Source organism: Grampus griseus, assembly GCF_964374135.1.
Source record: "Grampus griseus genome assembly, chromosome: 8".
Taxonomy (NCBI): domain Eukaryota; kingdom Metazoa; phylum Chordata; class Mammalia; order Artiodactyla; family Delphinidae; genus Grampus; species Grampus griseus.
Genome location: NC_139002.1, coordinates 75,834,346 through 75,857,555, shown reverse-complemented (window position 1 = coordinate 75,857,555; position 23,210 = coordinate 75,834,346). Strand labels below are relative to the sequence as shown.

Below are 23,210 nucleotides of genomic sequence, written 5' to 3'. Positions count from 1 at the left end.
ATAAATCAGGAGCTTGGGATGAACATACACAGACTACTATAAATAAGATAAATAACCAACAAGGACATATTATAGCACAGGGAACTCAATATTCTGTGATAACCTATAAGAGAAAAGAATCTAAAAATGAATGAATATATGTATAACTGAATCACTTTGCTGTATACCTGAAACTAACACAACACTGTAAATCAACTATACTCCAATAAAATTAAAAAACAAACAAAAAATCAAATCAGACCTAATTCAACTTAAAAGTTTTTGCACAGCAAAGGAAACCATTGACAAAACAAAAATATAACCTAGTGAATGGGAGAAAATATCTGCAAATGTTATGACCAATAAGGGGTAATATGCAAAATACATAAACAGCTCATACAATTCAATTAAAAAAAAACAACTTAACAATGGCAGAAGACCTGAATAGATGTATTTCCAAAGAAGATATACAGATGGCCAACAGGCACATGGAAAAGATATTCATCATCACTAATCATCAGAGAAATGCAAATCAAAACCACCATGAGATATCACCTCACACCTGTTCAAATGGTTATAATCAAAAAGTCTATAAATGACTAATGTTGGCAAGGATGTGAAAAAAGGCAACCCTAGCACACTGTTGGTGGGAATGTAAATTGGTACAGCAACTATAGAACATTGTATAGAGGTTCCTCAAAAAAACTAAAAATAGAACTACCATAGGATCCAGCAATTCCTTTCCTGGGTATATATCCGAAGAAAGTGAAAACACTAATTTGAAAAGACAGATGCACCCCAAAGTTCATAGCAGCATTATTTTTAGTAGCCAAGATATGGAAGCAACCTATGCATCCATCAACAGATGAATGGATAAAGAAATGTGATATGTATATACAAGGGAATATTACCTCAGTCACACACAAATAAAATGAAATTCTGCCATTTGCAACAACATGGATGGAGCTAGAGGGTATTATGCTTAGTGAAATAGGTCAGACAGATGCTCTATGTTATCACTTTTATGTGGAATCTAAAAAATAAAACAAATGAGTATAACAAAACCAAAACAGACTCACAGATATAGACAACAAACCAGTAGTTACCAGTGAGGAGAGGGAAGGGGGGGTTGTGTAACATAGGGGCAGGGGATTAAGAGATCCAAACTACTATGTATAAAATAAATAAGCAACAAGGATGTATTTTACAGCACAGGAAAATACAGCCATTATTTTATAATAACTTTAAATGGCATATAATGTATAAAATATTGAATCACTATTGTATAACTAAAACTAATACAATATTTGAAATCAACTATACCAGTAAAATATTATAACAAGACACATATAGTGTAACAACTCACATTTTTCCCTATGGATTCTCTACTACTAAGTATTTCTAAGAACAAGAATTCCACACATACAGGAAAGTATTTGTTATTATTAACTGATAAATAAAAATGAACAAAAGTGGGAAAAAAAAGAAAGGGAAACACAACCTTAGGGCTTGCACAGCCAACTCCTGCCATCAAGAACACCCTAGACAGGAAGGTATTGATAATGGTGCTGGTTAAGTTCTGAGAGCAGAGCAGAGCAAAGCAAAGCATTTTTATGAGTAGCTGCAGGATTCTAGAAGTCTAAGATCTACCCTGGCCCCAGGCACAGGCTGACTCATCCCTGTTCTTCACTCTCGGAGTGAGTGCCATGCTGAGAATGGCAGGGCTATTTTACTGTCAGCTCCTTGCAGAGAGGGTTATTCTCTCCTTACCTGAAGGAAAAGCACGACGCCTTTAGTTTCCCTACTGTGGCCACCTTCCTCAGTTTCTGGGCAAAGGCTTATACGAGGCCAGATCAAATGGCTGGTATTCCAGACAATTTCAAGGCAAAAAAATCTTCTACGCTTTACCCAACTTCCTTGTCACAGCTCTTTGGCCCTGACTTTAATATGAATGGTGGGTGACTGCCTATAGTTTCTATTTCTCTACCCATCTCTGTAATTCCCAGAAAAACTCAAGACCTGGTTTTGCTCAGGTCCTCAGTATTATATTTACTTTCAGGATGAATGCTTTTCTTTTTAGTTTACCTTTCTTTTTAATTAAACAAAAATAACAACAAAACAGAAAAACAAAAACAAACCCTCTGAATGAAGCCCAGAAATGAAATCTGGCCTTTATAGCTTTTCTCTTTCTCCCACTGGATTTTCCAGCTACTAATGACAGTAGTAGTAGTAGGTAAAGGTGTAGGTACAGGAGTAAATCGCAAATCCTGTCTCTTCACTTGAAACTGGCACCTCAATTCTTTTAACCCAGGAAAATGGGCAGCTAAGCTTCCAGCATGTCTCTCTGAAGCTTTTTTGTGCCTACATTATAAGCACACACATAGCCACAGAGGCTGAGTGTCTGACATCATCATTCATCAGGACCCATCATTTTACTTCTGTGTTAGCTCCCAAGTGATCCTACCTCTCTTGCTCTTTCAGGTTCTCACCTTTACTTTCCTGAACCTTTACTTCAGCCTAAGTGGTATCTCTCCATTTAGCCTTGATCTCCCCAGTCTGTCCATCATGCTGTGAATCAGACCACGATTAGGCCACACTAATCCTAAATGAAAAAATCTCTCGTGATCCTCAGCTGCTCACTTGCTCCTGATATTCTAATCTCAACATTCACTTCAAATTTCCTTTAATATATATCGTTATGCTTCTGTTTCTTTGTTCTTGTTTTCCCTCTGTTTGGAATTCACCTTCCCCACACCTCTACATGGATAAATTTCTCATCCTTTAATGTTTCCTTCAAAGTTCACCTACTCTGTGAAGTCATTCCCTATTGCTTTCTGCACCCTCCCAGAATATAGAGCATACGTCCCCTTCGTATGTTCCCTCAACAAATAAATTGTTCATGACTCTACCATGGCATGACAGGTGGTTAACTGTGTATCCATTTCCCCATTCATCTCCATGATCTCCAATATAAATGTAACCACTCATACTAAAATGCTGCATTTCCTAGAAACTAATAAAGCTGAGACCACTCTGTCTTTCCATGTAGTACAGATAGAAAACAAAAATGTCTCCATAAGGCCCTGGACAGATTTATGAAAGGAAAAGCCACAGATGGGTATCTGTGAAAAGAAATTGGGCTGTAACTAGGATTTAGGGATCAAGCCCAGCGAGAGAACCATTTTTCACTCTGGGTTTCTGTGATCTGGATAATGCTGGAGGAACGTGGGTTCCAAACAATTCAGCAATTATTCTGTGCCTAATCAACTAAGGGGTCTAAAGGTGCACAAAATCATTGCCACTGTCACGGAAGCACATGGCATCTAAACAAAGCCTAATCCATTTGCGCTAGCCTAGCTCTATCACTGAACTCCACTCAGCTGTGGACACGTCTCAAGGCCAATTTTGTCCACTGGCATGAAACATCAGCTAACCTGATGTACTGATTCTCAAGGGGGAAAGAACTTTGACTTTGCTTCTTTCAACAGTATGCCTTGACCCTTTGTTGGCTTGTGTGATTCTGCTTGTGTGATTCTTTTTTCTTTGACTTTGAAACATCAAGGGCATGATTAAAAAGCTAGGACTTTATATCTTAACCTTGATTTTACTCCTTAGCCTCTAAGATGATGCCATTATAATAGTTCACTTTGATGCTTAAGTACTGGAAATATTTCTTATCAAATCAGAATAGAATACTTACAACTGAAAATAATGGAAACAAACAAAGAGGATTGCAAATAAGTTCATGTTTTGAGGATGATCTACAGAATTTGATTCAGGGTTTCAGTTCAGCTCCTAAAGCCAGACCTCCTCCCCGCCCACAACCTCTTGGAAGCTATGCTGTTAATGGGTAATTATTTTTTTAAAAAGACTTATGTAGAGAACTCTGCCCAGTACTTTATTCATAAAGGAGTGCAGTGGTGGTGGAGGTGCATTATATTAACAAAATAAGAGGACAGGAATTGTTCCTTTCCTGTGGTAATGTCAGTCTGATTTCCAGAAGTCTTTGGAGGTACTTTAGGTGTCAAAGCAGAATAAGTCAACTTAGCCTGCTTGGATTATTCGCCCCACCAATTAATGAAGCTTTGGAAAATTCTTAATGATTGGTAAGTGCCCTGCTTTATCATGGACTTAAATAAAACAACAACTGAAAAATAAATTTCGGTTTCATACTCAACTAAAGTCCCTTGCCTGTTCCAGGTACTGGGGATCTAGAAAGCCTAAAAAGGATTTGGGGTCAGGTTGTGAGCCTCCTCAAAGGTTTAGACAAACAATATTTTCTAGAAAAGAACTAGTAAAGGGATTCATCTTCATTTTGCTGGCTGAATGGAGACCTAATTACCAACTTCTTCCATAAGCCTTTCTCAACTATTCTAACCCACAACAAGCTTTTCCGTCTCTCAAAAACTTTTGCTCTGGGAATTCCCTGGCAGTCCAGTGGTTAGGACTCTACGCTGTCACTGCGGAGGGCCCAGGTACCATTCCTGGTCAAGGAACTAATCCCACAAGCTGCGCGGCGTGGCCAAAAAACCCCAAAACTTTAGCTCTGAGTCAGTGCCACATGCTTAAATATTGTACTTAATAACTTGAAAACTTCTTGAGGGAATGTCCTACCCAGTCATTAACATAGTACTGAGTTGAGCATTGAGCTCAGCCAAGTTGGATTGACTGATTACTTAATTGGTTTTTATAAATGTCAACAGATGTCATCTGTAGAGGGTTACAGGACATGTAGCAAGATGAGAAAACTATAAAACTTGAGGCAAGTAGAATTCAAATCCCAGCTTACACATTTATATCTTGTGATATTAAGCGTACATTACTTCCCCTAAAACTTAGAAACTCAGTTTCTTCATCTTTCAGTGTTGTGCTATATTAAGTGGGACGCTGTTGTTAAATTACAGGATGCTTGGCATATAGGAGGTACTTAACAACTGGGGGCAATGGAGCTAAGTTTAAATGTGGGGAACTATATTTATGTATAAGGGGAAAAATGGGTGTTATGGGCTAATGATCTAAACACCTGGTAAAAGAGTTTTCCTAAATAGGTGTCCCCAGGTCTGTTGCAGGTGTGACAGACTTGAAGGCAGGTGAATGAATTGGGGGACTTTTCAAGGTCCATTTCTACTGTGTTTCCAGGGAACACTCTTGAGTTTATCAGGAGACCAGCTCTCTACAAGGCTACTAAGCAAGTAATTTCTCAGAGTTCCCATGCCCGTAAGCCAAATATTAAACAATCCCATCCCGATGGGACATAAAAATACAATGTTAAGAGCTACAGGAAAGCAATATCAAAGGAAAATGAATAGGCAAGATCAACAAAAGAAGAAATAAAGCACAAGGAAATCAAACACTTCAATAGGCCCATTTTGCAAAGCATAAAGCAAAACTAGTTGATGACAGAATTTTGTTTTCAGAAGCATTAAACTCACTTCCAAACAACTTAACGTAAGGAATAGCCCAGCACTGAGAACGACAAAGAAGACATCATTTGGCCAGACGGCCTCGTACTATCATTATTGTGTTCAGAATGTATCAGAAGCCCACCTGTCTCTGACCACTGCAAGCAAGTGTCTGAGCCTTGCTTTTCTGGATGATGTCACCAGAAGAGTGAGCAAGTTCGTGCAGGTGATCATTTCAGAGAAAGAGAAGTTTTAATCAGCAGGACTGTAGAAGTGAGGGTTGAGGGCTCATTAAAGCTCTCACCCAGCTGACCTTAAAGGCACTGCCAGCTCTCAGCGGGAGGACTAACATTGGCTTCTCTGCCCTGCTCCCCACCCCCCCTCCCCGGGTTCAGCAGTCTCTTTGCAACCCTATACCTCACTTTTCATTCCAAGCAGGTCTGCCTGCCACTCAGCAGCATCATTAGCTGTAGCTAGGATTAGAACAGGAGAAGTCTTTTCAGGAATCACGGGAGACCCATGACTCAACCACCTGGGGGGGAAAGACATGGGGAGGGAGAGCAGAGGGGGAGGGATAGAAAGAACAGTGACAATCTCCGCGGCACCACATTAGCCTCACCTTGCAGGAACAGACAGTACACCTGTCTTCTTTCAGAGTCCACACCTGCCCATTGTGCTTCAGTCCTCCTTCGTGGGGGCAGTCACCAGAGCAGGAGGGCCCAGAGGGACAGAGGCAGTCGAAGCCCCCTGCCAGGTTGATGCAGGCAGAATCATTCCAACAGGTATGAGTTCTTAAGGCACATTCATCAATGTCTGCAATGAAGAAAGCATGGAGCGTTAGAGTCCAGTCAAGATGATCGTTAGAAAATAATCATCACTTGTAATAGCATTAGTTAACATTATTGAGTGTTTGCCTTGTGCCAAGTACTGTGCCAAGCTGTTCACATGCAGCTGAGGCTCATATAAGTTAAATAACATGTTCACTGTCAGATAGCTAATAAGTGGCCACTCTGGGACTCAAACCCACAGCTGTCAGACTCTAATTACTAAATTATCCAGGAGGAACTCTGAACTGCTATTATGATATTCTCAAGAACTATACCATCCAGAAGCCATAAATACTGCTAATTCGTTAACAGTATGGATACACCCATGGAGATCTGGGTCTTATAGAAGAAGTATGAATAGATTAGCCACTGAGTAGGAAGGAGTGGGCAATTAGGGCAAAACAAGTGAGCAATTAGGGCAACCCTGAGCAAATTAGCCTGCCCCCAGATCCTGGGGCCAAGGTTGAAAGAAAAGGAAATAATTCTTGGAGGATGCCTTTCCTAATCAAAAACTCACCACCCTAATGGCTAGCAACATTTTTGCTCACACAAGAAAACATCTCAGAGGTACAGTTAGGATATGGCATGAATGCTGATGAAAGACACCATATATTTTGCTGTTTTTCATTGACAGCCAAGTATGGAAGGAAAACATAAATCCAGTAGCCCTCCCCTGACATTCAGGGCTCTGGTGACCTTAACATCTCAAACACATAGCTGTCCAGCCCTGGTTTGAGTCCTTTCCCTGCAGACAATCTATTACTGCACAAGGCAGCCTATTCTATCTTTGAATAACTCTTTTAGAAACGTCTTCCTTTTGAATTATGGCTTTCTTAGGGTATATGCCCAGTAGTGGGATTGCTGGGTTGTATGGTAGTTCTGTTTTTAGTTTTTTAAGGAACCTCCACACCGTTCTCCATAGTGGATGTATCAATTTACATAATTCAAAAAGAGTTATGTACCACAATGTTCATTGCAGCTCTATTTACAATAGCCAGGACATGGAAGCAACCTAAGTGTCCATCGACAGATGAATGGATAAAGAAGATGTGGCACATATATACAATGGAATATTACTCAGCCTTAAAAAGAAATGAAATTGAGTTATTTGTGCTGAGGCGGATGGACCTAGCGTCTGTCATACAGAGTGAGGTAAGTCAGAAAGAGAAAGACAAATACTTTATGCTAACACATATATATGGAATCTAAAAAAAAAAAAAAAAAAAAGAAAACAAGGTTCTGATGAACCTAGGGGCAGGACAGGAATAAAGATGCAGACATAGAGAATGGACTTGAGGACACAGGGAGGGGGAAGGTAAGCTGGGACAAAGTGAGAGAGTGGCGTGGACATATATACACTACCAAATGTAAAATAGATAGCTAGTGGGAAGCAGCCGCATAGCACAGGGAGATCAACTCGGTGCTTTGTGACCACCTAGAGGGGTGGGATAGGGAGGGTGGGAGGGAGACGCAAGAGGGAGGAGATATGGGGACATACGTATATGTATAGCTGATTCACTTTGTTATAAAGCAGAAACTAACACACCATTGTAAAGCAATTATACTCCAATGAAGATGTTAAAAAAAATGTCTTCCTTACATTGAAATAAAATATATTATCTAGTAACTTCTACTTAGGTACTAGTTCTGAGGTCACTCAAGCAAAGTCTACTTGATTTTTCTTATGACAATTTTTAAGGTATTTGAAAACATTAGCCATTTGTCTATCATGTCATTTGTCTTCTCCACTGATTAATCTACTGCCAAGTCCTTCAAATATCTTTCAGGTGACAATGTTGAGTTCAACACATTTTTACTGAAAGTCTGCCATGCACCAGGGTTCTTTGCACACTGGTACTATAAATGTTGGCAACGACTTATAAGACACTGTCCTCAGGAAGGTGATAACGGAGGAACACAGCAGTATATATATATAACTGTTGGTAGGCTACTGAATGGTAGGCTTGACTCCTATGGTAGGTGAGAATAGGAACAGTATAAATTAACTTACTCTTCATCCTAAAATTCATGTTAAATATGTATAAAATTGTAGGCATTTAAGAATTATGGAACTAAATTACAGAAAAATAATTTAAGTGCCATTTCCCCCTAAAGTGCTCAAAGGCATAATATCAATTTTACTGCTAATATATATATATATATATATATATATTTATAATATACTATATACATAGTTTCAAAGTTTTTCAGCATTCTTTTTCACAAGTCATGTCATATAATTGCAGGATAGGAATAGTTGTTTTCACTTTACAAAAGAAGAAACTAAGTTACAGAGATGGCTAAGTGGTCACACAGCTAGTATCTGTTAGAGCAAAGACTGTGTCCTGGGCCTTCTGAAAGGTGCACTGGAGTTCTTTCCACTACACTGTGCCAACTCAAGGTCTAAAGGCTTCTTTCAGCATACTAGAATATTCTGTGGTTTTATATACTTTCAACTAATTTGCCCTCTAGATATTGCTACTCATTTTCAAAGATAAAATATTACATGGATCCTCTTCAGCATTTTTAGCTGAAATTCAGAGAATGATACAATATGATTACTCAAAGTTTGGTAGAATTTAAAACTATTGTGACTTAAAAATAATGGAAACAAATGACCTATCTTCCCTTTCTGACTGCATGCACTATATTGGTATAAAACTTGGTTTCACAGCCGTGGTACAAAGCAGAAGATGTTAAGGAATTCCAACAATATTTCTAAGACCTAGTTCATTATAAGATTTATTATTTTTGTCTTTGTTCTACCAATTGTAGGCTCAGTCAAGACATTTAGTTAATGAATAATTATTCCTCCTTTGAAAACTGTGGAAATGATCCCAAATTATGCTATCTAGACTCCAAGTCAACTACAATCAGAATTCAATTACTTCCTCATTATTCCTGGTCAACACATAGACCATATGGTGCTCCCACCTAGAAGCCTCTCTTATCTTCCCAGCCTTCTTCCTCTACTCCAATTCTTCCCAACAAAAAGTAGCATCGAATGCGGGAGTCAGGAGGTCGCTCATGTTCGAAACTCTCCCACTTAATTGAGTGCTTACTATGTACCAGTCATTTTGCACATCACACTGTATGTCCTTGGTCACATTATTAAGTCTCTCTGACCCTCAATTATCAGCTGTATAAAACCATACCCACCTAATCTATTGTCTTTTGAAAATAAAACCAGATAACATAATAAGTACTCAAAAATATTTGTTTCTTGATTTAATGAATGTGAATGATTAAGATCAAGTTCAAGCCCTACCTCCTCAGTTAAGCATCTCCCAATATGATGCCAGTTTATAGTAATTATTCACCTTCTCTGAACACTCATTGCAATGACATTTGGTGGTACATGGCTTACTGTTTAGGTATATGCTATCTTGGAACAATACTAAAGTGGTATTTTTGCACTATTCTCACTCCTCAATTTTTGCTGAAAGTAACAAAACATTGTCTTATACTTCTCTCATCACACTTATAATCTAGTTTGTATCTCTAGGAGATACAGATAGAGAGTAACTTGATGATAGCTAGCTAGGTGGCTCATCACATATATAATCATAAAAATAACATTCAGATTTCTTTGAACTCAGTTCAGATTTTCATCCTTATCACCAGGACTATTGCATTAGTCTCCTGTCTGGTCTCAACTGACTCCAGACACTTCTCACTCTAATTCAGTGATTTTTTTGATTGTGGGCACAATGGAAATATTTGGAGATTGTGGGCAAAATATAAATATTTGGCGAGCCTTTTAAAAGTACTGGAGCCCAGGCTCACCACCACTAGAACTGGATTTAATTGACATAAATTAGGATCCAGACATCTGGGCTCTGTTCAGCCAGAGGAGAATCATTGCTCTAAATACCCTCTACAGGGTAGTGGTGTTCTAAAAATCAAACCTGTCCGTGTCATTCCTCTGTCTGCCACTTCTCTGTGGTTCTCTGATGCTTATAACAGAAAGTTCGATCTCCTGGCATACACATAAGCCCCGATTTAGTACTTCAGTTTTTACCTTCTGTCTCTTCCCCTTTCTCTTCAAAAGCAATGGGTGACCTACAAACAGACCATGGTGTTTCCTCTGCCTGTGCCTTGGAACATGCCTTTTCTAATTATGGGAGTACTCCCCCCACCCATCTCTGTTTCTTAGCCCCTATGGAATGGGTGGGGTATAAATTAATTGATAAGGTAAGCATTTCCCTTCCTGTGCTATCTTCACTCCCATGCATTCTTCAAGATCAAGACCAAGCATCACCATCCCTCATTCTGCAAGACAGTCACTACTGACTTTTTGCTTTCTCTGTACCTTGCACACACACCATGCTATCCTTGCATTCATCTCTTGGGAGCTCCATGTTTAATTTATCCATGGCTCATAGATAGATGGTGAGCTCATTGAGGGCAGGGACTAAATCTTTTTCCTTTTTCTCTTCTCAGTACCAAGTACAACAAAATATACTGTGGATGTGCAATATATTTATTTAACTTACTTAAATCCAGAATTTTACAGACCAATACTACTATAAAGCCTACTTTGCCAAAATTTGGTCTTTGGGGTGTTCAATAAGCATAAGACACAACCGCAACCCTTCCCTTCAGGGAACACATTTTATTGTTGACTTTTCATCAGGAAAAGCTCTTGGGTCTAGTTCAAAGTACAATAAATTCAGTGTGGTTTCAGTAGTAACCACACTGAAATAGGAAGGCCACCTTTCCTCCTCCCTCCACATCCCAGTTTCCTGTCAAATGCTTAAGGGGACAAGGGCAGAGAAAGACTCATCAATAAATCACCCCAGGAATTATCTGGAAGATTAATTTCAACAGATCCACAACCAGTGGCTACAAAAGGATCTTTAATTTATGGTCTCCTCTAAAATAACCTCTAAATTGTCAATTAATGCCCAGCTATAATATGCTATTTTAACATTTGTTTATTTTGCATTTACGAAGTTACAAACATATTGGCAGTGTTTTCCTCTCATAAATTAAGAAACCTGAGCAAAAAGATGAACACACTTAGGGTGCACAATAAAAACAGGGTTCAAAACCTGGATTTGCTTTTGCTGCTCCAGAATGAAAAGATTTCACAGTTGAATATAGGACCGTATTGCCTACAGAATTCCATGTAATTGCTTTACTTATGACGCAGAAATCTAATTCTGCTTCCATACAATTTAACAGATTTATGGAAAGCCAGATGTTAGCAATTATGGAAACTGACATTATTCATATTCTTGGTAATACAGACCTGTTTGCTCTGCACAAAGCCAGCTTAATCTATTATACATATCCCAAGGCATCCAAAGGGAAGAGGCACCCTATTTACATATTGCAACTGTTGTTCTCTGCTGAGCAAACACAAAGACATTCACCCATGATACTTACCCAAATCATCAGACAGGCCTCCAATGACAAAGAGGCAATGAAACAAAACTCAGGCAAAATATTCCATACTCAAATCTATAACCATTAAAGTGTACTTGTTTTTTCTTATTGTAAGTAATGGCTCTCTGTGATTTCCTTGTGTTTCTCCTTGTAAATTCATTATTTAAATGCCCCATGCTAGGATGAGAACATTTTCAATAAAATCCCACAGCTAGGCTTACATTAGAACTAATTTTCTTGCACTGACATTTTCACAATTTCTGAGAACTATTATTATTGTACTCAATTTTGCCTAAAAAAAATCTAGTTGTGCCTAGATGATCTGCTTTGTTCTTTAATTTGAAGTTCTTAGGTTACTTGCACATGTAAAAAAAAATACAATTCAGAGATGTTTATATCAACAGCAATCAAACCAATCCCAACCTAGCTCCAAACAATTTTCCTAGTCTTCAAGAAAAAAAGCCTCTGCAGAACTTTTAATAGCATAACAACTGTAATGGTACCTGCCTCAGGAGCTGAAAATTCTACAAGTTGATTTGAGAGATCAAGGGAAACAATTTTTTCCAATGGTTTGGTAGCAGTTAGGTCAAAGGAATGATCTTTTTCATTACCCCATCTTCTTCCTTGAATAACTTCTGCAACACATCTAGACTTACTTTCAAACTCCAGACAGATGATATGTCAGAAAACAAAATTTAACCTGGGGTTTGAATATCCAGCTGTGTGTGTTCTGACTTGGAAGTCATTACCAGACATTAGCAGCTTGGAAATGAGAACAGAGCTTGGGGGTTTATTAATGATAGACAAGATAGAGCACAGATGCCACTCCCATAGCTAAAGCAGCATTGCTTCTCTTACAGTGGCAGAGAAAACTGCAGGGGAAAATATACATACTGCACATCAGCAAAATAAGTGAAAGAAACAAGTTGAGAAAATATGAGGTCTGAGATGGCTTGCCAAATACAATGTTAATGAAATTTTAAGCATAGGAAGTTTCAGGCCCAGAACAAGAGAGGTGACAGCCATGCTCTATGTGTGCCAGTCACATCACACTTTGGTATCACGTTCCCTTTAGAGCACAGACTATTAAGAGTAGGGCTGAAATACTTAGGACACATCAGAAGAGGTCCACCAGCATAGTGAAGGGCTCAAACTCATCTCAACTGAATGAAACATGAGGCGTTCAGCCTGAAAGGTAAAGACTGAAAGAACAGATCAGTGAGCTATAGTTTTGTCTATTTGAGATGCTATCATGTGTCTCTTAGGAAGAAGTTCCAATGTCCCTCCAGCGTTAACGCTTCAGTCTTTATAGTTCCAGCTTCCAGCCTTTCTCGAGTTAGGAAGAAATGTGTCCTTGTGGTGTTTCTTTACTGCTCAGTGTGTAATTGTGTTTTTCTCCAATGGGTCTTCTCTTTTAACTGAGCAGACTCTCTGAGCAAAAGAAAGGAACACTTTGTCTCAGCTCACTCTTTCCTTATCTCTTCCTTAAATCGAGGTCTTACTTCCTAGGGCCTACAACCAGCAGCTCCCTGCATTTATGCATCTTTGTTCTCTCCTAAATATTTGCAAGCTTCCACGTGACTCTCTTTTCAAAGCCTAAATCCTAAAGGTTCTCATGATCTTTAGTCTGCAAAAGCATTACCCTTCATGTAAATATTGTTATTTTATTTCCGTCTAAGAGCTCTCTACTTGATCCTTGTGGGATATGCTGTTGCCTTATTTATCCTCTTACCTCTTCATTCATCCAAACACTAATAATCAATCATCAATCACTTAACTAATTACACATATTTATTGAGCATCCACTCTGTCTTAAACATTGCTAAAGACTGGGGATAAAATGGGTAAAGGATACAGCCCTTTAAGTAAGGACCTTATAGTCTTCTCCCATTTTTAAAGTTATTAACATTTTCCAAGGTTCCATCTCTGGTCATCAGTTCTCTTTCTCCTCAATGGAAGCAGCATAAGATACCAATTTAAAGCTTAAGCCTTGGAATTCAGCAGCTGTGCGTACAAGTTAACATGGCCTGTTGTCCCAATTTCCCTGGCACTGAGGGGGGTCCCTGAGATAGGTGACTTTCGGTGATAAAACTGGGCAAGTTCTAGGCAAATGGAGCAAATTAGCCAACTGCACTCCAGTCCTACCCCTGCAACTTATTTACCCAACATCTGGAAAATTTACCTAACATCTCTAAGCCTTAGTCCTATCATTTGAAATTGTGGATAAAAAAACATGCCCTGGGATAATCTGGTAATTTGAGTAAGCACATAATACAATGCTTATCATACAGTAATTGTTCAAAAATGATTAGCTGTTGTTACTGTTGTTCTTGTTTCTTTATTTTTTTCTCTCCTGGATTTCATCTCAGCTTATGAATTCCATTGCACTCTCTCTTCAGAATATACCTGAGCTCTTATTATGCAGCCAACCCACACCTTCATCTGTTTACTGAGGGATTTCCACTTGAATTCTGAATTCTCACACAAATTCTCATAGATTTGATCTGTACTTTGGCCAGCCAAATTCAGAAATGCTAACACTCCAAGTTCTCTCTGAGCCCTAATTGGTAAATCCGGTGTATTAAGTGACTAATACCAAAAGAATACAGTTTACTGACACTTTACAAACTTGCCTTGGTCACTGACTATATTTTTTTCTAGGCTGTACAAATTAAGGTGTTTTAGTGCAGATGAAGAAAACAGTTCCTTCTAGGTATGAAAACAAGAGTAGAATACAGGCAGAGCAGCCTCCTAAATTAACAAAGTTGGCTTGCTTTTGCCATGAACAAGTCATGCTTCTTTAACTAGTGATTACATCTGTTTAAAATCAGTACAATTCTGAACAGTGTAGAGAATAAATAAAAAATCTATAAATATTGAAATACTATCCAAAGAGAATTTTACTGCACAGAGAAGCTACAGTATTGACGCCAACAAACTTAGATATATATGTTTTTACATATCTGCTTATGGGTAGGAGGGTAGGTTGTGTTATAGCTGCATCTGCATCACACAGAGTACAACAGAGATGTTTTTACAAATTACTAAAATGCCTAACATTGGGCTATGCATTACACATTCTATTGTTACATTCATTTTATCGCTTAATCTCTTTAAGAAAATTTCACCCTCAACTGAAAAGAACAACACTCCGGCCCTTCAGTTTTTTTTCTTTTTTTTTCTTAACATCTTTATTGGAGTATAATTGCTTTACCTTGTTGTGTTAGTTGCTGCTGTATAACAAAGTGAATCAGCTGTATGTATACATATATACCGGTATCCCCTCCCTCTTGCATCTCCCTCCCACCCTCCCTATCCCACCCCTCTAGGTGGTCACAAAGCACCGAGCTGATCTCCCTGTGCTATGCAGCTGCTTCCCACTAGCTATCTATTTAACATTTGGTAGTGTATATATGTCCATGCCACTCTCTCACTTCATCTCAGCTTACCCTTCCCCCTCCCACTGTCCTCAAGTCCATTCTCTACATCTCAGTCTTTATTCCTGTCCTGCCCCTACGTTCTTGAGAACAATTTTTTCTTTTTTCTTTTTAGATTCCATATATCTGTGTTAGCATACAGTATTTGTTTTTCTTTTTCTGACTTACTTCACTCTGTATGACAGACTCTAGGTCCATCTACCTCACGACAAATAACTCAATTTTGTTTCTTTTTATAGCTGAGTAATACTCCATTGTATATATGTGCCACATCTTCTTTATCCATTCATCTGTCGATGGACACTTAGGTTGCTTCCATGTCCTGGCTATTGTAAATAGAGCTGCAACAAACATTGTGGTACATGACTCTTTTTGGACTATGGTTTTCTCAGGGTATGTGCCCAGTAGTGCGGATTGCTGGGTCGTATGGTAGTCCTATTTTTAGTTTTCTAAGGAACCTCCATACTGTTCTCCATAGTAGCTGTATCAATTTACATTCCCACCAACAGTGCAAGAGGGTTTCTTTTTCTCCACACCCTCTCCAGCGTTTACTGTTTGTAGATCTCTTGATGATGGCCATTCTGACTAGTGTGAGGTGATACCTCATTGTAGTTTTGATTTGCATTTCTCTAATGATTAGTGATGTTGAGCATCCTTTCATGTGTTTGTTGACAATCTGTATATCTTCTTTGGAGAAATGTCTATTTAGGTCTTCTGCCCATTTTTGGATTGGGTTGTTCGTTTTTTTGATATTAAGCTGCATGAGCTGCTTGTATATTTTGGAGATTAATCCTTTGTCAGTTGCTTCATTTGCAAATATTTTCTCCCATTCTGAGGGTTGTCTTTTGGTCTTGTTTATGGTTTCCTTTGCTGTGCAAAAGCTTTTAAGTTTCATTAGGTCCCATTTGTTTATTTTTGTTTTTTTTCCCATTTCTCTAGGAGGTGGGTCAAAAAGGATCTTGCTGTGATTTATGTCACAGAGTGTCCTACCTATGTTTTCCTCTAAGAGTTTGATAGTGTCTGGCCTTACATTTAGGTCTTTAATCCATTTTGAGTTTATTTTTGTGTATGGTGTTAGGGAGTGTTCTAATTTCATTCTTTTCATGTAGCTGTCCAGTTTTCCCAGCACCACTTATTGAAGAGGCTGTCTTTTCTCCATTGTATATTCTTGCCTCCTTTACCAAGATAAGGTGACCATATGTACATGGGTTTATCTCTGGGCATTCTATCCTGTTCCATTGATCTATATTTCTGTTTTTGTGCTGGTACCATACTGTTTGATGACTGTAGCTTTGTAGTATAGTCTGAAGTCCGGTAACCTGATTCCTCCAGCTCCATTTTTCTTTCTCAAGATTGCTTTGGCTATTCGGGGTCTTTTGTGTTTCCATACAAATGGTGAAATTTTTTGTTCTAGCTCTGTGAAAAATGCCATTGGTAGTTTGATAGGGATTGCATTGAATCTGAAGATTGCTTTGGGTAGTACAGTCATTTTTCACAATGTTGATTCTTCCAATCCAAGAACATGGTATATCTCTCCATCTGTCTGTATCATCTTTAATTTCTTTCATCAGTGTCTTATAGTCTTCTGCATACAGGTCCTTTGTCTTCTTAGGTAGGTTTATTCCTAGGTATTTTATTCTTTTTGTTGCAGTGGTAAATGGGAGTGTTTTCTTAATTTCTCTTTCAGATTTTTCATCATTAGTGTATAGGAATGCCAGAGATTTCTGTGCATTAATTTTGTATCCTGCTACTTTACAAATTCATTGATTAGCTCTAGTAGTTTTCTGGTGGCATCTTTAGGATTCTCAGTGTTCCACAGAGAAAAACAGTAGCCTTGAAAATAGTCACAGCTCTGCGATGGCTTTTTTTTTTTCCTTTGTGCTTAGTTGGGTTTCACCTGCTCACAGCGGGCCACGTGCAGAGGCCTCGCATCTGGCTCTTCTGGCCGGAGTTCCTAGTGTGGAATCTGCTCTTCGGTTTTATGTTACCTATATGTCCTTTATGTTACCTTGTATGCTTAGCTGGGAATGTACTTTTCTATCTTTGTTATTCATTCAGAAGTAATATTGTGGTCTTATTTATCTTTGTGTTTCCCACAGCACCTTTTACAGTGCCTTTCGTCTACTTAGACGTGCATAAACAGGTGTTAAATTTGAATCTGATGGATCAACCCTTGTCCTTTGGGGGCCTCAGTTTTCTCTTTAATAAAATATACGGTTTATATAAAATACTTTCTATGGTCTTGTTCATTTTCATCTTTATATGATTACTTTTCACCTTTGCAGGACTGAGCTTGTAAATCCAGTGTTAACAATATGACTGGTGACAAATGGAGAACAGGATGGAAATGAATGGAAGAACACAGTTTCAGGATAACAAAGAGATTTCTTAGAATTAAACCATTTTCTTGGACATTTACTGTTTATTGAAATATCCCTAGTCTCTCTTAATGAGTATTTGCAAGCAGGTGCTGAAGAGAGAAAGTAATGAAGGGAACGGCATGGTTTTCCTGTTTCATTGAAGCCTGGCAAATGTTACCCTTAGTGACAAATATGGATGGGGAATCCAGCCAAGTGAAAACCAAAACTAAGTCTCTATTTTAACAAATCATTCTCTCAAGCAAGTTGACAGATGAGAAATAATTTCTTCTCTTCTATGCCAAGGAAAGGCTGTAGGCACAGAGAGGTTACAAAGTAATTTCATTTGCTACTAGAAGCATCCTGCAACTTACATAGAAATCAAAGGTCAAACACCATTGTCAGTGGTACAATTCAAAACCAGGTCTCAACCTAAATAACACGAGATTCAGGTTACAGACCCTAAGAATTCAAAGACTGTCCGTGTCTCTTAGTTATCATCTCTTTTTACCACTCTCTTTATTATGGTCCCTGATTTCTAGGAAGGGGTCAAAGCTTTTCCAAAAGCTTTGTCCCAGCAGAAGGCAAGTTAGGACATTGATCTAGGACAAAGATCTGGGTCACCATGCCAAGAAGGGCAGCATGTACAGAGAAGACTAACATGCTATAAATAAACCTTAATGTGATCTCACGGTGTCTTTTCTTGGATGATTCCTTCTCTTTCATCTTCTTTCTCTCTTCGTATTTCTTCTCTTCATCAACTGATTTGGTAAAAATAGACTTGGGGCTGCCTCCTGTTTTTGAAGGGATAGTCTCTGGAAAGATCTAGAAGGCTTTTGTGAGAGTCAAAGGAAAAAGGAGGCAAAGAGTAGGCAACTTGAACCCACTCTGCCCTAGACTTTTGGGAGGCAAGTTCTGTTTATTTTGAATTTGTCGTTCTGTGTTTTTTACCTTACAGGAGCTAAAACCATAAGAGCCCAAACTAAGTTCATTTCTAGTGGAAAGCAAAGGAGCCCATAGACTAAAATTCTCTCCCTGAGCAAACTCTAGTCAGGCTCCTCTGAGCCCTTTTCTTGACTAGGCCTCAACCTGGGCCTATAAACCCTGCAGACTCTTAGCACAAATAATTTTGTCCACCCCACATGAGAAAAATTAACAAACACTAGCATAGTTTCTAACAGCTCAAGGCAGCATCAATAAAGTAACGGCTCCAGTCCCTTTAGGATCCTGCATGGGAAAGCTCAAGGTTGCAGAAGAATTTTCTGCTGTTCCAGCTAACACCTGAATGAAGATAGGCCCCCATCACCCCTCCCAGTCTCTGTAGGAGAGGAGAAACCTAACTTCAGTAACAGCTGGTTAACAAACCCAGATGGGATTCATATGGACCAACACCTTTTCCTGCTTTTTGTAAATTTCCACTTCCTTATTTCTACTCAAGCCCCCACTTTCCTCTTTCCAACTCCCGCATTTTCCTTTTAGAATGTTCAGTCCCCTCTGCACAAATCTAAGTTGAATTCAGTTCACACTGGACCCTCTTCTCTATTGCAGTAGCTTACCGCTGATTAAAATCTGTCCTTACCACTTGGAGTCTGATTTTATTTATCTTTGACATGACTCAGGCTGCTCTAATATAAACAAAAGGAATTCTTGCAGTTCATTTGTGGTCCAGCTCAGCTCCTCAGAGTAAGCAGCAGTTAGGGTCAGTGTCCTCATTAATAATAGAAATTATTGCTTTGAGAGTCCTTTTATTAATTCAGTTATTCAACAAATATTTATTGAGCACATATGATATGCTACACACTGTTCTAGGCATTGGGAATACTATTGCAAACAAAACAGACAAAATTCCTGCTCCTGGGACGGTAAAATTTTAATGGAGCAGGCAAACAGTGGATAATTCTTTACATGTATCTTTTTAGGAACCTGAGGATGCTTTGATATCCCAGCCTTGACTCATTTTATTGAGTCATGTTAACATGTCTTTATGAAACAGATTTCTATCTTTTTATTATGTATAATAACAATAATTTATTATACTCGTATACACTGTACTCCTTAGGGTTTTCAAAATCCTTTCAAATCATGATCTACTTTGTCCTTTCAAAAAAACTTCTTAGAATGTTAGCATTACCGTGTTCTCCCATTAAAAGAACCAAGCAGAGGGTCAAATGATCATTGCTTCTCAAACATTTCTACCAAGTTTATCTCTAAGGTAGGAAAGAGTGAACCCTCACTTTTCTGAATCCTGGACATACATAAAAGGGAAACCATGGGTCTGAAATGTATTTGAGGTTTCATATTTTCTATTTTAAAAACTATTTTTCCTGCTAGTTTTTCAATCCAGCCATTTAGTCAGGATTATGATAGAAAGATCATTTTCCCCTCAAACCACTGAGCAAAGCAAGACTCCTCATCTAGCTCTGGGTACCCTTTCAGCAATACCTGTACCCCAGTATAAGAAATTCGGGAACATGCTCAGGGCTTACAGCTAGTAAGTGTCTGAGTTAGGACACAAACAGAGGCATCTTTACTTCAGGTCAGGCTTGTCCCACATCATCACATGATGGCAGGCTCCCAAGTCTGTAGAAAATAAACTTTCTGCAAAGACCAAATGGTAAATCTTCAACACAGCAGCCAAGACATAGACCCTCCAAATATGAACTGATGCTCACTGTATGTAAAAGGTGATACCAAAACAACGAAGGCAAGATCCCGCTTTAAAAAAATTACAATTAATTGGAGCATACAGAACGCTCACCATCCACCCCATAGTGTAGCTTACTCTGCCCTCTCCATCTCTACTGCTCGGACTATTACAGTAGCACCTTCCTGTTTTCCCTGCCTCGGCCTCTTCAAAGAGAGATTAGATTAATAGATCACACCGTTCTCTCACTATCTCAAGGGCTTTTTAGCAGGAAAATGACCCAGTTTGAGCTGCTACAAGGTAATATTTCTAGGAGTTGGCAGAAAATTGAATTTGAATCAATATTTTACTCATAGGTATCCCTAAACTAACTGCTTTGGTAAGTCATATCAATTTCTCAGCTGAGAAATTTTACTCGCTGTGTGGCAGAGAGCAGACCTCTCTGTTCCTCATTTTCTCTTTCTGTAAAATGAGGAATCATACCGAAACTGAAGAGTTGTTGTGAGAACTACTGGCCAAAATGTTAGCACACAGGAGTTGCTGGATAATAATCATGATCAAAAGCCATCTAATTCTGATGGCCTCACTTTTTTCAGAAGAAAGACGTTCCAAGCAAAAGGAACAGGAGAAGCAAAATTGCACAGATGTAGAAAATCACAATGATACATGTCTGATAGAGGGTTTGAAACTTTGTGGGAAACACTATTCTATTTACATAGCTATCTTTTATATTAAAAATAGCTACTTAAAAAGTATCAGGGTTGTCGCAACAAAATAGATGTTTCAACAACCTTTAGAGACACTAATATTTATGAAATAATTCAAAACTTTCAACTCCTTAGCTTAGAACACAAGACCCTTCATAATCTGGTCTCTACCTTTATTTCCAGGGCTCCTTTCTTGCCATTCCTCACCCATAACATGACCATATATATCATGTACTTCATCCACAATGGAAATCTCACCATCCTTTGAACATAATTAGATCTCTTCCATGATTCTGTCTCCAATCAGACTACTATTCCTGCCTGGAATACTTAATATCTACTTTGTCTGGAAAATTTCCTTCTCATCCTATAGACCCTGTGAAAAATATCATATTTTCTGTGAAAAATTCCCATATACATTGCCATCCCCACATGCCCCAACCCTAAGAGGAGTTAGTCAATTTCTCATCAGTCTATCTATTATCTATTATCTATGATAAATGGTTTTTATTGTATGGAAATGTGATAGAGACTTAGGGTTTACTACTTCTTCTGAACACACAGAGAATTATACTTCCCTGAACTCATGCATTCAGACTGGGCTGTACAGCTATTTCTAGCCAATGGCTTGTAAGCAAACATAATGTGTGTGGCTTTCAGGTCAAATAATTTCAGCAAGAGACCCTCAAGTGCTGGATCCTGATGTTTAAGCAGTGGTTTTTACCTTGCTGGAGTTAGTGTCATTCTGAGATCCGAGTGAAAAATATGGTTCTGCTTCCTCCAAAAGATGCATGTACACACATATACACATACTTGCATACAGATTCAGGGCATGCATGGACCCCTCTGAAGCCTTTCAATGAAACAAAAAACCAAACTGGTTTTCAAAGATGAGTGGGCATCAGAATCAACTAACGGGGGAGCATTATAAAACAGATCACCGGTCCACTCCCAGACTTGCTGATTCAGTAGGTCTGGGGGCGGGTGGAGGATTTTCATTTCTAATAGCTTCCTAGGTGATGATGATCCTGCTGGTCTGAGGATCACACTTCTAGAACCTCTGCCCTAAGCTACATGAAACTGAGTTCACAGGAAGTAATGTTAAGAAGCTATTTTTAGGAATACCCCCCGTCATTCTAGTGTCACTCATGTGGGATTAACTCCTCCGGAAGAAAGGAAAAGAAAGTCATTTAAAACTCATGAAGAAGATTTTGCATGGTGTTAGCTTCAAGATCCTGTGTAGGAGGAAATCAAAGTGCTTCTGTTGTTGCCTGATCTTTGTAAAAATGCCAAGTTCATATTCAAAGAGAAGACCTTAAAGAAAACCATAATTGCATTGAAAAGTACTTATTTTAGGGAAAAATATCACTTTTTCTTTGTATATCATACAACTGTTACTCCTTCTGTATGAGCCACTGCACGACTCCCCCCCCATCTCCAATACAGCCTTCCTCACAGCTGCCATCTGACTTGCTTCCTTTTCTCAGAACTCCCACTGGGCTGATTCATGCAAAGTAGAATTGTCATGGAGCACCCCAGAGACCTGCATCACCCCTCTTTACATCCCCAGAGACTAAAGAGGCAACTGGCTTCTAATTACTCCTTCTGAGTTATTGTGGCCTGAGACATCAAATTACCAAGTCTTCATTTACCACAGTGGAAAGGAAAGCAATCTTCTTGGTATCATTTAAAAAATTACAGGTTAGGCTGGTAATACATGAAGGAGATAAAGACTTATTCAAAGGAGAAATATGTTTGTCAAAAACATAAGGACTGGGACCATTCAGCTTAGGGACAAAACAGCTATGCCCCAATAAGCCTTTAGAAGATCACTCTGTACAGGACAGTAGAGTTGAGTGATTTACATTTTTAATGATCACAGGAAAAAAAGAATGCAAGAGACAAAAGATCATAATTTCAAATGATTTTCTTATAGCAAAATTAAATAATAATATAAAAATTGCTGGTACTTAAAGGACAAGTATTATGCCCAAAAACATTTTGCTGCAGAACTGAAAAAACCAAAAAAACAAAAACCCTCTTTTGAACAGCACATTATTCAATGATACTGAACAAATAAGGTTTTCTAAAAATTGTTAGAGTAGGCTATATTCATTTTTTCAGCTGAGCTTTCAGTTAGCATATTCTACGAAAATGCCAAATCCATAGGATGCCTAGGAGGAAAAAAAGGGTTTAAAGCCAAATAAATTCTGGACACTCTCAATGTAAAGGCTCTGAAAAGCCCTGCAGTTGATAAACCACCTTAACTCTATTTAGAATTTCCCAGATGTATTTACTAGTAAAGCCTTTGCTGCAAAATATCCCAGCATTAGTGCCCTAAGATCCAGACTTTGATAAATGCTCTGTTGGAGGCATCACCCCAGTCTGGTCTTAACCACTGATGTCAACTGCAGGGAAAAGGAAAAGCTTCAATTAGTCACAATCACTTTGTTCTTGCTCTCTTTT

The 23,210-nt window shown here is 38.6% G+C and overlaps 1 protein-coding gene across 3 annotated transcripts in view; it reads right to left on the bottom strand.

Annotated features, from left to right (window-relative positions):
* Positions 1–23,210, bottom strand: part of NELL1 (neural EGFL like 1) — an 853,170-nt gene that overhangs the window by 38,294 nt on the left and 791,666 nt on the right. For all 3 annotated transcript variants that reach the window (XM_082659859.1, XM_082659860.1, XM_082659861.1), the window contains one exon: positions 6,001–6,194. In XM_082659859.1, the coding sequence (XP_082515985.1) occupies positions 6,001–6,194 (194 nt within the window). The remainder of the gene's footprint in view (positions 1–6,000; positions 6,195–23,210) is intronic.